This window comes from Chiloscyllium plagiosum, unplaced genomic scaffold, assembly GCF_037043375.1.
Source record: "Chiloscyllium plagiosum isolate Xiang-an unplaced genomic scaffold, Cpla_swu_hap1 HiC_scaffold_2, whole genome shotgun sequence".
Taxonomy (NCBI): Eukaryota; Metazoa; Chordata; class Chondrichthyes; order Orectolobiformes; family Hemiscylliidae; genus Chiloscyllium; species Chiloscyllium plagiosum.
The window spans coordinates 26,658,639-26,672,729 of NW_028270140.1; the positions used below are offsets into that span (position 1 = coordinate 26,658,639).

General features: G+C 41.1%; 1 protein-coding gene across 1 annotated transcript in view; it reads right to left on the minus strand.

Annotated features, from left to right (window-relative positions):
- LOC122563665 (ADAMTS-like protein 1) overlaps nt 1-5,596 on the minus strand; it is a 571,728-nt gene extending 566,132 nt beyond the window's left edge. The window contains exon 1 of the mRNA XM_043717704.2: nt 4,986-5,596. Coding sequence (XP_043573639.2) covers nt 4,986-5,057 — 72 coding nt within the window. The 5' untranslated portion in view covers nt 5,058-5,596. The remainder of the gene's footprint in view (nt 1-4,985) is intronic.
- Between the last annotated feature and the right edge of the window lie 8,495 nt (nt 5,597-14,091).

The window sequence follows — 14,091 nt, forward strand, 5'->3', positions numbered from 1 at the left end:
GTTAAAACAAACATAGAACAGATACCAAGGAGTGAACTGAATTTATGTTACATTGTTCCAGAATTGGACAGTAAGAACTCCATACCAAAGATGAGTTTATTATTCATCAAGACAAGTTCAAAATATTTAAACCTAAAGCAACATGCCCATCCGGCATCGGTCAATTGTAAGCAGAGCTCAGGCCGATTTAACCACCAATTATCCATACCAGACAAACAAGAAACTTAAATCAACTGACTGTATTACATTCATCAAGTTACTGTGTGCAAGAAAATGTATGATGTAAAAGACCACAATATATAATAATACTCTAAAATGATACTCAAAACTTTATCACCAAAAGCAGGTCCTGCTGTCTAAATATTTCCAGAGCAATATTTCATCAAGACGGAAGAGTCCAGGTACATTCCTTGGTCGTATGCCATCAGCTGGGCTGGGATAGAAGGAAGGAAACTAGCAAGATTTCCTGTGTTTAATCAAGGCTATTGAAATCTATGATTGGTGAGTGAGACAGAAACTGGTTTGAATTTTAGTGTGATCCCCTTCCCCTACATGGAAACCCTGTACTCTGGGACAGCACCTGTCACTTTGGTACAGTATTCTCATTCAGTATGTCATGACCAATGAGATAACAATAGTTAGAGCAATTCCTCTCAAACCCACCGAAGGACCAAAATGTTCAGGACAAACCAATGAATGAGATGCATAAACAGAAATAGGAAGGAGCTGCCTCAGCTGCAAGGGCTAGATTATCTCAACTTGGTGACCCCTCATGAGAAACGATTTGTTTGCTTCATCTGTAAAAGAACCTAATTGTGCTTGAAGTTTTCCATTCCTGTATTAATCATCAATGTCACGAGAGAAAATAAATAAATTACAGAGCATCTGGAAGCACAGTGCTTGTATATAAAACCATACCAATGTCATTTGATTATGAGGGAATCTTAGACCTAGATTGTGAAGAGACTAAACCAAATCAGGACAATGACAGCTCTTCATTACTGTTATCTGAAATTAGGAAGTTATTTTTCAGATACATTTTAATATGCTTTTGTGATTTGTTTGGACATTCTTTTCAACAGCTAAGAAAATGGGCATGTCATGCTTGTCAAAATATCCGCTCTCTGAAGAAACATATTAAATTTTATTCCTATTACCAATCATAACTAACAATAACAGTTCATACGTATATAAAGTGTCCTTTAAAGAGTAAAACATTTCACAGGAGCATTACTAAACAAAATGTAACACACAAGATGAAAGAAAAATACTACAGACGCTGGAAATTTGAAATAAAAACAAAGTGCTGGAAAAGCTCTGAGTGTGGCAGCTTCAGCAGAGTGAGAAATCAAATGAACATTGTGTTAAATGTGGCTCTTCTTCAGAAACCTGCTGAGCTCTCAAGGTAATAAACTATATGAATGTACAAGCAAAAACATAATTTAGAAGCAGGAATAGGACATTCAGCCCCACATACCTCCCCCACCACGTGATTGCTCTGATTGCAACCTTAACTCTACTTTTGTGTCAAACCCATCCACGCTTTAACTGCCTTGTCAATCAAGAATTCTGTTGAACTCAGCCTTAAAAATATTCATTAATTCAGCCTCACTAGTGGAGAAAACATCACAAGCCAAAACCCTCACAGAACAAATTTCTCCTTACCTTCTTGTTAAAAAGGATGCCCCCTTTTAAAAACTGCTCCCTAGTTTGTAGTTTCTATCACAAGTGGCAGAATCCCCTTCACACCCATATTGTTGTGGTCCCCTCAGAACGTTTTTCCAAGATAGGTGATGAAAGGGTTAGTTAAAAAAGAGAGGTTGTGATTGGGGAAGAGTTTAGGGAGGGAGTTCTCGAGTTTATATCCATGACGTAGCCACCAATGATGGAGCAATTAAAATAGTGGATGTTCCAAAGACCAGAACATCTGAAAAAGCACAAAATATTTTGTTGTAACTTTAATGCAAACAACATATTATAATAATGCTAATGGTACAAGCAAGCTGTTAGTCAATGGACAATAGACAATAGGTGCAGGAGTAGGCCATTCTGCCCTTCGAGCTTGCACCACCATTCAATATGATCATGGCTGATCATCCTTAATCAGTATCCTGTTCCTGCCTTATCTCCATAACCCTTGATTCCACTATCCTTGAGAGCTCTATCCAACTCTTTCTTAAATGAATCCAGAGACTGGGCCTCCACTGCCCTCTGGGGCAGAGCATTCCACACAGCCACCACTCTCTGGGTGAAGAAGTTTCTCCTCATCTCTGTCCTAAATGGTCTACCCCGTATTTTTAAGCTGTGTCCTCTGGTTCGGCACTCACCCATCAGCGGAAACATGTTTCCTGTCTCCAGAATGTCCAATCCTTTAATAATCTTATATGTCTCAATCAGATTCCCTCTCAATCTTCTAAACTCAAGGGTATACAAGCCCAGTCACTCCAGTCTTTCAGTGTAAGGTAATCCCACCATTCCAGAAATTGACCTCGTGAACCTACGCTGCACTCCCTCAATAGCCAGAATGTCTTTCCTCAAATTTGGAGACCAGAACTGCACACAGTACTCCAGGTGTGGTCTCACCAGGGCTCGGTACAGCTGCAGAAGAACCTCTTTGCTTCTATACTCAATTCCTCTTGTTATGAAGGCTATTAGCCTTCTTCACTACCTGCTGTACCTGCATGCTGTACCTGCAGTCTCCTTTTTCTGTGAGCAAAATGTTTAATTTATCCTAGAACACATAGGATTGTCATTTTTTTAATGAAAGGAACTGCAATTTTCAAGCTAATCTAACTAATCCAACTTTGCCTTTCTAAAGTAACATTCAGCTTAGCTATGGCTCTGATTGGATATTCACAAAACAGACTAATTTTTAAGCAGCTGACAGTCACCACATCAAGGAGTCCTGTAACCACAAGTCGCCTGTTGAAGCGGGAACATTGGCAAATCATCTTATTCTCACCTATTCTGAATTGGCTATTAACACATTCCAAGGCTTTTGTTAGAGGACTACAGACGATTTGTATGTGATTAATGAGCTCGACTATAGAACAAAAAGAGGTGCAAGGTCACTTTAAACCATGAAGGTTACACACAGCAGCTCGTCTTTACCAAGAATGGGATACTACAAACTTAAAGAGGAAAAATATTTGCAGGTTGTTCAACTTTCATACATTTTTTGCTGAGATTAGTTCACCTGTGTTTACTGATTTTCAACAGTACAACCTGCAGCAGAAAGTCACAATCTCAGAATGTACTGCATCAACTCTAATATGACTAATAACGTCTGTAGTGTGATGACATATCACAGAAAGCACTCAAGTCATGTTAACTGGTGCACCTGTAACATGTCAGCATGGTACTGAATGCACCTTACACCACAGGTGTTCCTGCTATTCATACATTCAATTGGCAAGAATTAAGTTCAAGCATTTTACTAATCACATGCATTTCAAAATTGTCTGAAAGGCAGTTTAATAAATTTTTAAGATTATCATTTATTCTTCTATGTTTCAATATGCTTTGTCTAAAAATATACCCTAGAAGAATCTTTAAGAGATTTGCCTTGTTAAAGCATACTGTTACATTTGCTCTTTTGCTCTACATTTAACCCTATCAGTGCTTCAAAGCTTTAAGGAATTTCCCTCCCCACCACTTCCCCCCACCCACTCACCACCATCACCCCCACCACCCCACACCAACCCCCCACTACCACCACACCCCCACCACTACCACCCCCCACCACCACCACCACCACTCCCCCACCACTACCCACCCACCACCACCACCACCTCCCACTCACCCACCACCACCACCTTTGGAATGGTCAATGCAGGACAGGATCAGCAAAATGTACTCAGGGCAGCAAAAGTTGATTGCATACACTATTTGCATTTCTTGGAAACACAGAAAGTTAAAAAGAGAGAGCAGACTGAACATTGATTTAGGACTGTGAAAAGAATTGACAGGATGGATTAAAAAGGAACTTTCTCACATACAGGACAGGGAGCCATAAGAGCCAAGCCCTTCAGTCGAGAAACACTTACAGGATAGTGGTAGCGTGGAACTCCTTCCTATTAGTCCTATTGGATTCTTGTTTAAGGACACCTCCTGTTGAGGTGCATCACCTGTCCTACATCCTTCACCACTGGAAGAAACTTCAGGCGTTTCCAGACAGTTTCACCAGTGGGACGGATACACATACATAAGTAGTTGCGGTAAGAATACAGGATGCGACTCACCCCACCAATAAGGCCCTAACTTGACAAGGCTTGGACCTCAGCAATTCACGCACAAGCCAGCTCAGTCCTGCCACTTTAAAGTCCACTCGCTTCAAAACTAAAACTACGCCTTTCATCCATCATCAGGCCAGTAGCCTGCCCCAATTCAAAGAGATGCTTCCGAGAACGAAGGTTTTTTTTAAAACAAATCTTTTTGAGGTAGGGGGTCATTTCAAAGGACCTATGCGGGGTAAGGAACATAATTCTGCTATATTGAATAACAAATACATTTCTGTGATGAGCCAGGAATCCTCTCCATTAGAGGCAATGTCAACCTTGGTGTAATACAGAGATTCTGCTTTTCCAAATTTATTCCCCTGACAAGCCCAAGGATTTTTTTTCTCTCGAAGAGCTCCTTCATTGCCCTCAAGACTAAGATCCTTTTTTTTAACCACCTCTGAACATAAAGATTTTACAATTTTGAATTCAGGCAGCTTTCTTTTAATGAAACCATGTGTTAAAAACTAAACAAGAGTAAAGTTCCCTGTCTGCTGCGATCGAACACCTGTCCGCTCAGTGTACATCTGTAAAAAAAAAATTTACTCTTCACTTTCCGATTCCTAATAAGATGAGATTCCTGTTCAAGGAGTGGTGGGTGAACCGTGATGGGTCCGATCCCGCCCGGCAATTAAGAAACAGACCCCCGCAGACATTCACTCACTCTCCGCACCTTCGGGGGTTGAGGGGACTTTAGAAATGGCTCACCTTAACTGCTGAACAAACCAGCAGAAATCTGAACAAAGTCCACGCGGTGGTCTCGAAAGGGGACCCAGGCATCTCGCGATTGCAGATAGTATATATTCTGGGGTGTATTTTTGTCCACAAACGTATTTTCTTCTCCAGTGTTTATGTGTGTGTGTGTGTTTTATCCTCTAAAGTCACCGTCGAGAATGTCAACTGGAAAGTGCTTGCAGTTCACTCCGGGGGGAACTGCCCCCCCAGGTCACTCCCACATGTGTCTCTCCGTGACTGGCATCATTCCCAGAAGAATCGCACCTCCTCGGATGTCTGTCCGAAACAGCGCGGACAGATGAGCTGCTCTCGGGATACTGCCTGGACACTCCGACTGATCAGATGGCTGGAGTTATCGGTTTCTGTTGCTGTCGGAGGGGGTGTGTGTGTGTGTGTAGGGGGAGGCTTGTGACGGAGCGGCCGTGCTCTCTCAGCTTCTATCACTACACACAAAACACATCAACGTGGTGCTTTAGTGGGCGAGGCCCCTGGTACGCACTCCCTCCCTCCCCCCAGGATCTTCATTACACACCAATCCCTGGGAGAGACAGAATTACAGCCAATGGACAGAGCAACACAAATATTGATCTGGGATTTCACGAACTTCACCGCTCTCCTGCCTGACTTTCAGTCTTTCAATAAAAAAAAACACAGTAAAATACTCAAGTAATAATAAGTCTCACGCCATATCCCCTTAATTTCTGCAGGCGGGGTGAACGGACAGGTGGAAAGAGTCCCAAATATTAGTAGGAAATCTTGAAGGATAGTTTATATTCAGCATCTCTTCTACACACACGCCACTCCCATCTCCTAATGTTTTTTTTCCCCAGATGTTTTAGCGCCTGTGGCCATTGGAATGCTTTAAGAAAAACAATCTACTCCTAGTTTCAGAGACAGAATCAAAGTACAGTGTTCTATTGTTCTCCAAGTTTTTTTTTGTTAAACTCAGTTTATAACACTGACAACACGTTTGATGTTAATGGTACGAGGAGGTTTTGACACCAAAGATATCGCTTTTGAGGTAGAGGTCGCAATGATAAAGAGAGGTATGTCAGGCATGGAGTATCTGTGTGCAATTGGCTCGCTTTGAGAATGAGATTCCGCTGTCGGCGCAGTCTAGGATTACTGGGACAGGTACAAGAATGTAAAAGTGCGCTTCGTTTCTGACCCCGATATTCTATGCTGCGAGTGAGGAAGTTGTAATCTCCAGGTTTAAACTCACTCAGGATTCACAACCCGTCTCTTCGAACTTTAACCCTCACCCTTCTCTAAACAGTTCCCCCAAATATCCGACACCAGGCGTTCAAGTTAAGTGTTCTGTTTGCGAAGCGCTGCACTGGTAGGTCCAAGACGTTCCCGCTGCTATTCTGACTGAAGATTTTTTTCTATATATTTTCTCTCTCTCTCTCTCTCCCCCTGTCCCGTTTGCTCAAGTCCACTTGCTGCTGACGTACCTAATTGTGAGTAACTGGTTTAGCTTTCGGCCGCTTTCCAACTCGCGACCCAGTTTAGTTTAGTTTTTTTTTAAAAAAATGGGTTACTTTGGCTAAATTTGCAACTTCGCTTCAAAACTTTGCTGACGACGTTTATTGACGTAAGATACACATCGTTTGTAAGCTAACAGACTGATTAAAGGGTACAATTTGCAGTGGCCTGGGAGAGACCAGGGTGAAGGTATTGTTACCAGCAAGATAGTGACAGATAACCTTCATTCCTTTAATCCACATAGATTATCATTTCCTACTTAACTGCAGAATTGGTGCAATATCACAGATGAATTTAAATTGCATATTTACCATCTAGTAGATATTTTTACTGAGAATAAAATATAGTTCAGGTATTTAAAGACCACAGGTCTCAATACTTGACTTGTTGTTTTCTAAGGGGAAATGTTGGAGATCAGAGCTGAAAATGTGTTGCTGGAAAAGCGCAGGAGGTCAGGAAACATCCAAGGAGCAGGAGAGTCGACATTTCGGGCATGAGCCATTCTTCAGGAAGGGCTCATGCCCGAAACGTCGATTCCCCTGCTCCTTGGATGCTGCCTGACCTGCTGCGTTTTTCCAGCAACACATTTTCAGTTGTTGTTTTCTAACACCAGGCAACCAAATTACCCACTCAAATCCTTCACCTGGTGTTCTCTCTCCATCTTGGCTGTTACCACCCTCTTGATCTTTTCACTGAGAAACTAGCCTTGTGGCATCATTCAGCTCAATTTCTCTAGTCTCCCCACCAGTCTAACCTGCCTTCGTCTGAACCTGCTGCACTCTATTCTCTCAGGTCTAATCCCAACATTGTTGTTGAACCTGTCAAAAAGAAAGTGTTATTATACTGACCGCGACCTAGCAGAGGCCAAATACCCACTCTGACGCTTTCTCTTTCATTGCCCTGGGTCAAGACCCTGCAACAAACACCAAACCATTACATCCAGGATTGTCACTGACCTCATCTCCTCTGGAGATTTTCCTTCTGCAGCTTCCCAACCCATAAATTCCCCCAAACCTGAACTTCTACCTCCTCCCCAAGACCCTGCAAATAAGATTGACATTGTCGATCCATTGTTTCAACCAGCACCTTCCCCCACCGAAGTGATTTCTGCCTGTCCCAATTCTAATTTTTTCCTTTTTCTCTTTCTCTTCTCCACCTGTATCTACAACTCTTCCCAGTCCCTTCACCCGTTTAACAGTTTTCAATTTTCTAATCCTCACTGTCCCCTCTTCACCATGTATATCTAATCTGAAGCCTCCAACAAGATAGGTTGAGTGTTCTCGGTTTCATCTTTGAATGGACCAACCAATCTTCATTCACCAGCACCGGCTGAGACTTGTTCTCAGATTCAACAATATGATCAACATCATTCACTTTCTCCAATGAAAGGTGTTGCTAAGATTACCCTGCATGGGTCTCAGTTATGCCAGCCTTTTTGTGGGGTGCATGGGACTTTACTTGTTCCAGTTATTCATAGGGCGTACTCTCACTTCAGGTACATGGATGACTGTATAAGTGCTAATAGAGATGTCAGGATGGCTCAGTGGTGAGCACTGCTGCCTCACAGTGCCAGGGACCAGACTTCAATTCCACCCTTGGATGACTGTGTGGAGTTTGCATATTCTCCCCATGTCTGAATGGGTATCTACCCAGTACTCCGGTTTCCTCCAACAGTCTGAAGATATGCAAGTTAGGTGGATTGGTCATGCTAAATTGCCCCATAGTGTCCAGGGATGTGCAGTTTAGGTGAATTAACCAAAGGAAATGCAGGGTTAAAGTGGGTCTGGGTGGGATACTCTTCAGACGTTTGGTATAGACTTGATGGGTCGAATGGCCTACTTCCACACTGTTGGAATTCTATGATGATAATTCATGCCTTTACTTTGAACTGGAAAACTTCATCAAATTTGCTTCCAACTTCCACCCTTCACACAGTCAATCTCTGACTCTTTCCTTTCTCAATTTTTCCATTTCAAGAGACATTAACCAATATTGATTCGATACCCAGTCTCCCTGCAGCTATCACCACAATACTTCCTCAAGCCCCATTTTCTGCAATGACTCTGTACTTCCATTTCCAATGATGCAACCTTTCATGCTCATGATTCTGATACTTCTTCTTTTATCCTCACCCGACAATTCAACTTGCAACTGCTTTTCAATATAAAGAGCCCAATTGCACTGGGGCATGTTCAGTATTCAGTTAGCAGCAGTGGAAACAGCTTGGAGTCAGAATGCAGGGCTTTTTGAAAAGGCTGTAACTTGTCTTGCCAGTCACTGTGGAGATGGCATCGGCAGGTTCAGAGATGACAAAGGTTCACAGGACTGATAAGAATCCTTTGAAGCCTATCTTGACCAAGAGAGTCACTGACAGGCAAAATATTTTGTGCCCAGCATCAGGTAGAAGAAATTTGTCCACCCCACAGAGTTAAGAAAAGAAGTAGTGACAGAGGTCAGGGGTGGATGAGTGAGCAATAAAAGAAGTCCAGTGTAGTAAAAAAAAATCAATGATCTTATAAGATCCAAAACTTTTGACATGGTGAGCTCAGCACACTGCCTGTTATTACCTCTTTCATTGTTCGTGCAAGTGGCCAATTACATCAGAGAAGCAATTCACAGGAGGCATCATTGAGGAGCACAACATTTCATATTAATGTATTGCTAGAATATGTAACATTGACCTGACTAGTCATAGATCATTCTCTCCTCATCCTGTAGGAAAAAAAGGATGCGCACATCATGTCATGACTCATACTGGAGGTGATAAGTTGAACCTTCATTAACTGGACTCTATATTGTGGGACAGGCAAGAGTGGGCATCATGGTATGCCATCAGTGATGGTGAGATATGAGATTTAAGGTTGTGAAGATCAGGACCATTTTATAGCTCTATCTTTAGTTAAAGGGTATGCATTGTGGCCCTTTGATCGCTGTAGTATATGGTGTTGGATGTGTTGAGGCACCTCCTTACTAGCCAAATTCAAATCACCATCCTATGCTTCCCATGAGAGTGCAGCAGAGGTAGAGCTGAATGGTTCTGCACTTACCAGCTCCATGTTGCAGGGAGCATGCCATAATCCCTGTTGTATCATGTCATGCTTCTGCACTCACAAGCAGCAACAGGACTAGAAAGGTGAGGCAACTTACCTTTCTAGGTGAGGAGGTGGCAAATGAAACAGAATCAGCGGTCGCCAGTCTCACTCAGTGGACAGATAGTGAGATGTTCCATTCAGTGGAGATTCTGGGCTTAAGGCATCACAAATGAAGATGGTCTTGCTGGAGTATCAAGGCAGATGAGATACTCAGGCATTGTAGAACCATTGCAGAGAACAGAGATGTCTATGCTGCACATGTACTCCACTGGCAGTGTGACCATATTGTTGGAAATTCAGACACAACCCTGTTCTGGGTGGGAGGAGGAGCAGCATTTTAACATTTATAGAGACATTGAGATAATCTATTGTCTGGCATCAAAGTCAAATGCTTTGTGTCTGCAGTCCCTTGTCTCAAAATAAATGTATCCTCTGCTCTTCAGAATATGGTATCCATGATCTGCCAGATGGCCCGATGAGCTGCCAACTCCACAGTGCCACTATGTTTGCTGTAGATCCCAGGAATGATCCAGAGTATTAAAATTTAGGTCTGTTGTGACCTCATTGGCTGCAGGCAGAGAACTGGCATGGGGCCAAAAGGCATCAGTTCACTGTGGACCAAAGTACAAGTGTCTTAGACAGTCTGCCTGGATATGAGTAGCCTTCTGCCCAAAACTGAGATGCTTTCATTTTTAGGTAGCTGACTCTGGGGTGGTACATCCAAAATCTTAGGCAGAACTTTCTTCCTTCCGTGCCTCTCTGGTCGCATAATCATGAGGATGCCTCTGCTGAGGCTCTTCCTTGCCACTTTGTCCAACGTCAGAGAAGTCTGCTCCCATTTCTACTCCCTCAGCTGTCAACCATTCATTCACCAGGGTTTCCTCCACCAGTCTCTGCTGTCCAATTGATGCCAGTGGCCTGAAATCCTTCAGGATTCCCAGCACTCAATGTCAACAAATACACACTCTTCAGCACTAGCATTGGCAACACTATCACTGGTTCAGTCCCACTTCTTAATCTCATTGACGAGGAAATCCATCAATCTTCATAGCTCCTTGCTATAGTGACAGCAGCTACACCCTGACGTATCTCAGATAATGTGCATCCCATGCCTTCCAATTGAAAATTTTATATTTTTCTCAGATGCTTATTTATTAGCTCAACATGTAGACATGTGCATTTCTACCTTTCCTCCCATCTGTTTACATCATTTTTTACAATATCCTCACAAGGCACCGAATCCAACGGTTCTCTCCAGGAACATAGATTACAAATCATGGCAGCACCAGCATTTGAAATTCCAACCCCAAATGATCCAGAGAGTGGTAGCTAACTGAAACTCTAGCTTTAAAAGGTGGTAAAGACAGGAACCCTTTACTTCAAATCCTCTCAGTTGTATTTTAGATGACCAGAAAGACCATAAGATATAGGAGTTGAACTAGGCCATTCAGCCCATTGAGTCTGCTCCACCATTTAATCATAGCTGATACACTTTTCAATCCCATTCTCATGTCTTTTCCCCATAATCCTTGATCCCCTTACTAATCAAGAACCTACCTATCTCTGTCTTAGATATATTCAATGACTTGGCCTCCACAGCATTCTGCGGCAATGAGTTCCACAGATTGATCATTATCTAGTTGAAGAAGTTCAACTTCATTTAGTTCGAACAGGTCATCCCTTCACTCTGAGGCTGTGCCCTTGGATACAAGTCTCTCCTACTCATGGAAACATCTTCTCCATGTCCACTCTATCCGGGCATCTCATATTCTGTAAGTTTCAATCAGATCCCCCCATATCCTTGTAAACTCCACTGAGTACAGACATAAGAGTCCTCAACCACTCCTTATATAACAAGCCTTTCATCCCCAGGATCATTCTCGTAAACCTCCTTTGCACTTGAAGTACAAGGATATAGGGCAAATATTAGGAAATGGGATTAGAGTAGATAGATATTTGATGACTGGTGTGGCCAGACTCTATGACTTGTGAACTTACTAACAGATGAAAAGTTTCAGCAATAATCTGTTGCTGCTGAGAGAGTGGAAAGGAAAGCTGTAATGAAAATAGCCTATTTAAATGTCATGACACCAACATGTTGAATGACATGATATTGCAGATTACACTGTGATGTTTTAATGGTATTAGGTTTAGCAAACTTCAGTCCTTAAAAACTGAGTTTTTTTAAAAATCTGTCACTATTTAATAATGTCAGTTATTTTGCTTAAAACATCTTTAACTGTTTTACTACATTACAGCTGAACAATTTTTATAGAATGAACATAACGAGTAATCTGAATTGCTCGACATGTTAATACTTTAATTAGATTTTTTCTTAGTAGTGGTGAAATTAAACAAGTGTTTAGTACATTTCCTTCAGAAATTATTTGCAGAAATTCAGAAATGAATTAATTTCCATAGTTCAGATTTTGTCATCAGCAACTCTTATTTCCTGAACTATACAAGGTCTTTGAAGTACGAGTTAAGATCTACTTACTTTATGCGCAAACATAAACACACTTCTGGGTCAGAAAGTCTGAAATAGAATCCCACTTTATTCTCAATTTAATAATGCACCATCAAAAATAAAAACAAAGTGTTGACAAAATACAGAGCACTTCAGTCAGCCTCTGGAAGGAAGATAATTAGAATTGTGAGTGTGATTTTTCATCAGATAAAGCCAATAAAGAGTTATTGTCAAAATATTAATCTTTCTTTTCAGTTATTGATTGTTTTCCATTCTCCTCCATTTTCATCCAAGGTACCTGTCAGTCATGACTCAATAGGTAGTCCTCCCTTGAGTCAGAAGGTTTGAGAATTTAAACCCTACTTTGAAATGTATAGATAAAGTTAAGACTGCTGCTTAATAGCCTGTATTAGGGAACGTGGTACTGTCAAAGGGGGATGTATTTCAGATAAGGTGCTAAACTGAAGGATGCTGAAGGTCACGTGGTAATCAGAGTAGTGGTGTTGTCTATCCTATGTTGATCAATACTCAATCAGGTTCACAAAAATAAAATGATTAGTCGGTAATCATGACTGTTCTGGGAACTCGCTTTGCACAATAACTGTGGTCCTTCTGACATTACAATAGCAACTACACTTTCAAAGCAATTCTTTGACTATAAACTATTTTGGATACTTTGTGATTATGAGAGGTGCTATATAAATGCAAGTTTTTCTTTTGTCTTATCATAGCATTCTGTGTTACATAAATTGGTTGGGAGAATTTTGACCCTGTCTTCCTGGATGGGAAATTATGTGGATGTTGATTTTACACCCATTCTGATTTAATCTCTATTGATGGGAGCAGATTATTAGACTGAATGGGATGGATATTTGATATGTTACAGAATCTCATTAAATTCCTGCTTGCTGAGTGAAATTAATATTTTAGTTTCTTATTTGATGGTGAGATATACAATTGCTCAAGCTATATCAAAATATCCAAAAATATGTCCGTGTGAATTTGTTTAATTGCCAAACTTTATCTTAGTTGATGGCCCATAATTTGTGATCAGGTATCACTGTTTTAGTATATATAATCTGACAGCACATTCTGGAGTATGTGCATATACAGTTATGTGCAAAAATCTGAAAGCTGCTTTTGGAGATCACTTATCTTCCACAAGGTGCATATGAACAGGTGAACAAAGGAAAAAGAATAGGCCTCTTGGCCGTTTGAACATGCTCTGCCATTCAATAAGCTCAGTGCTGACCTGATTTTAACTTAAATTCTACATTTGTTCTGCAACACTTGTGAAGAGAATCGCCAATTGAGACAGACAATGTTGTCAGCTTTAAGACCTCAGTCCCTGGTTTCTAGTCTAAAATTTATTGAAAAAATATAAGGTTGGTGCACTGGGAATTGAATGAGTGAGAGATCTTAATGGAATGATAAACAATAATGCTGATGAATAATCTCTCTGGCCCTGAAAAGAAATGATTTGACAATTCTTGAGTCTTGCTTCCTCAGAAGGAAATTAGTGAAGCAGGTAGAAAAAAAAATCCAAAGTAATTTTTTTCAATGTCTCTTTTCTTAATCGCATCTGCATTTCAAATCTGTACTTTTCATTTTGAACATGACTTGTAAATAAATGTTATCTCATTTATTTAGTCTGGTTTACTCTATATCAGTGAGAATCTTTCCATCTGATTGGTTGATGGGACATATTCATTGTTTCCTGCCCTGCCCTGATGATGTCAAAAGTCCCCTGCAGAGGGTGTTGCATTATATCAAACTCTCAATGACAACATGTCCTGTTCAAAAACTCAAAATTTATGGGCACCCAGAAACATGTGAACAGTGAATACCATTCCTTTCCAACTAATGGTTAAAATCTGTGCTACTAGCTTTTCAAGAGTTTCAAAATGTTCTGCATTCCTTACTATTTCATACGAGTACCTAGGACACAAACCCAAGCAGTATTGGGAGCGATCAAAGAGTAAAATTGGGTCAAAGATTTATGAACATTCAGAACCTGAACGCTTGCTAACACAAC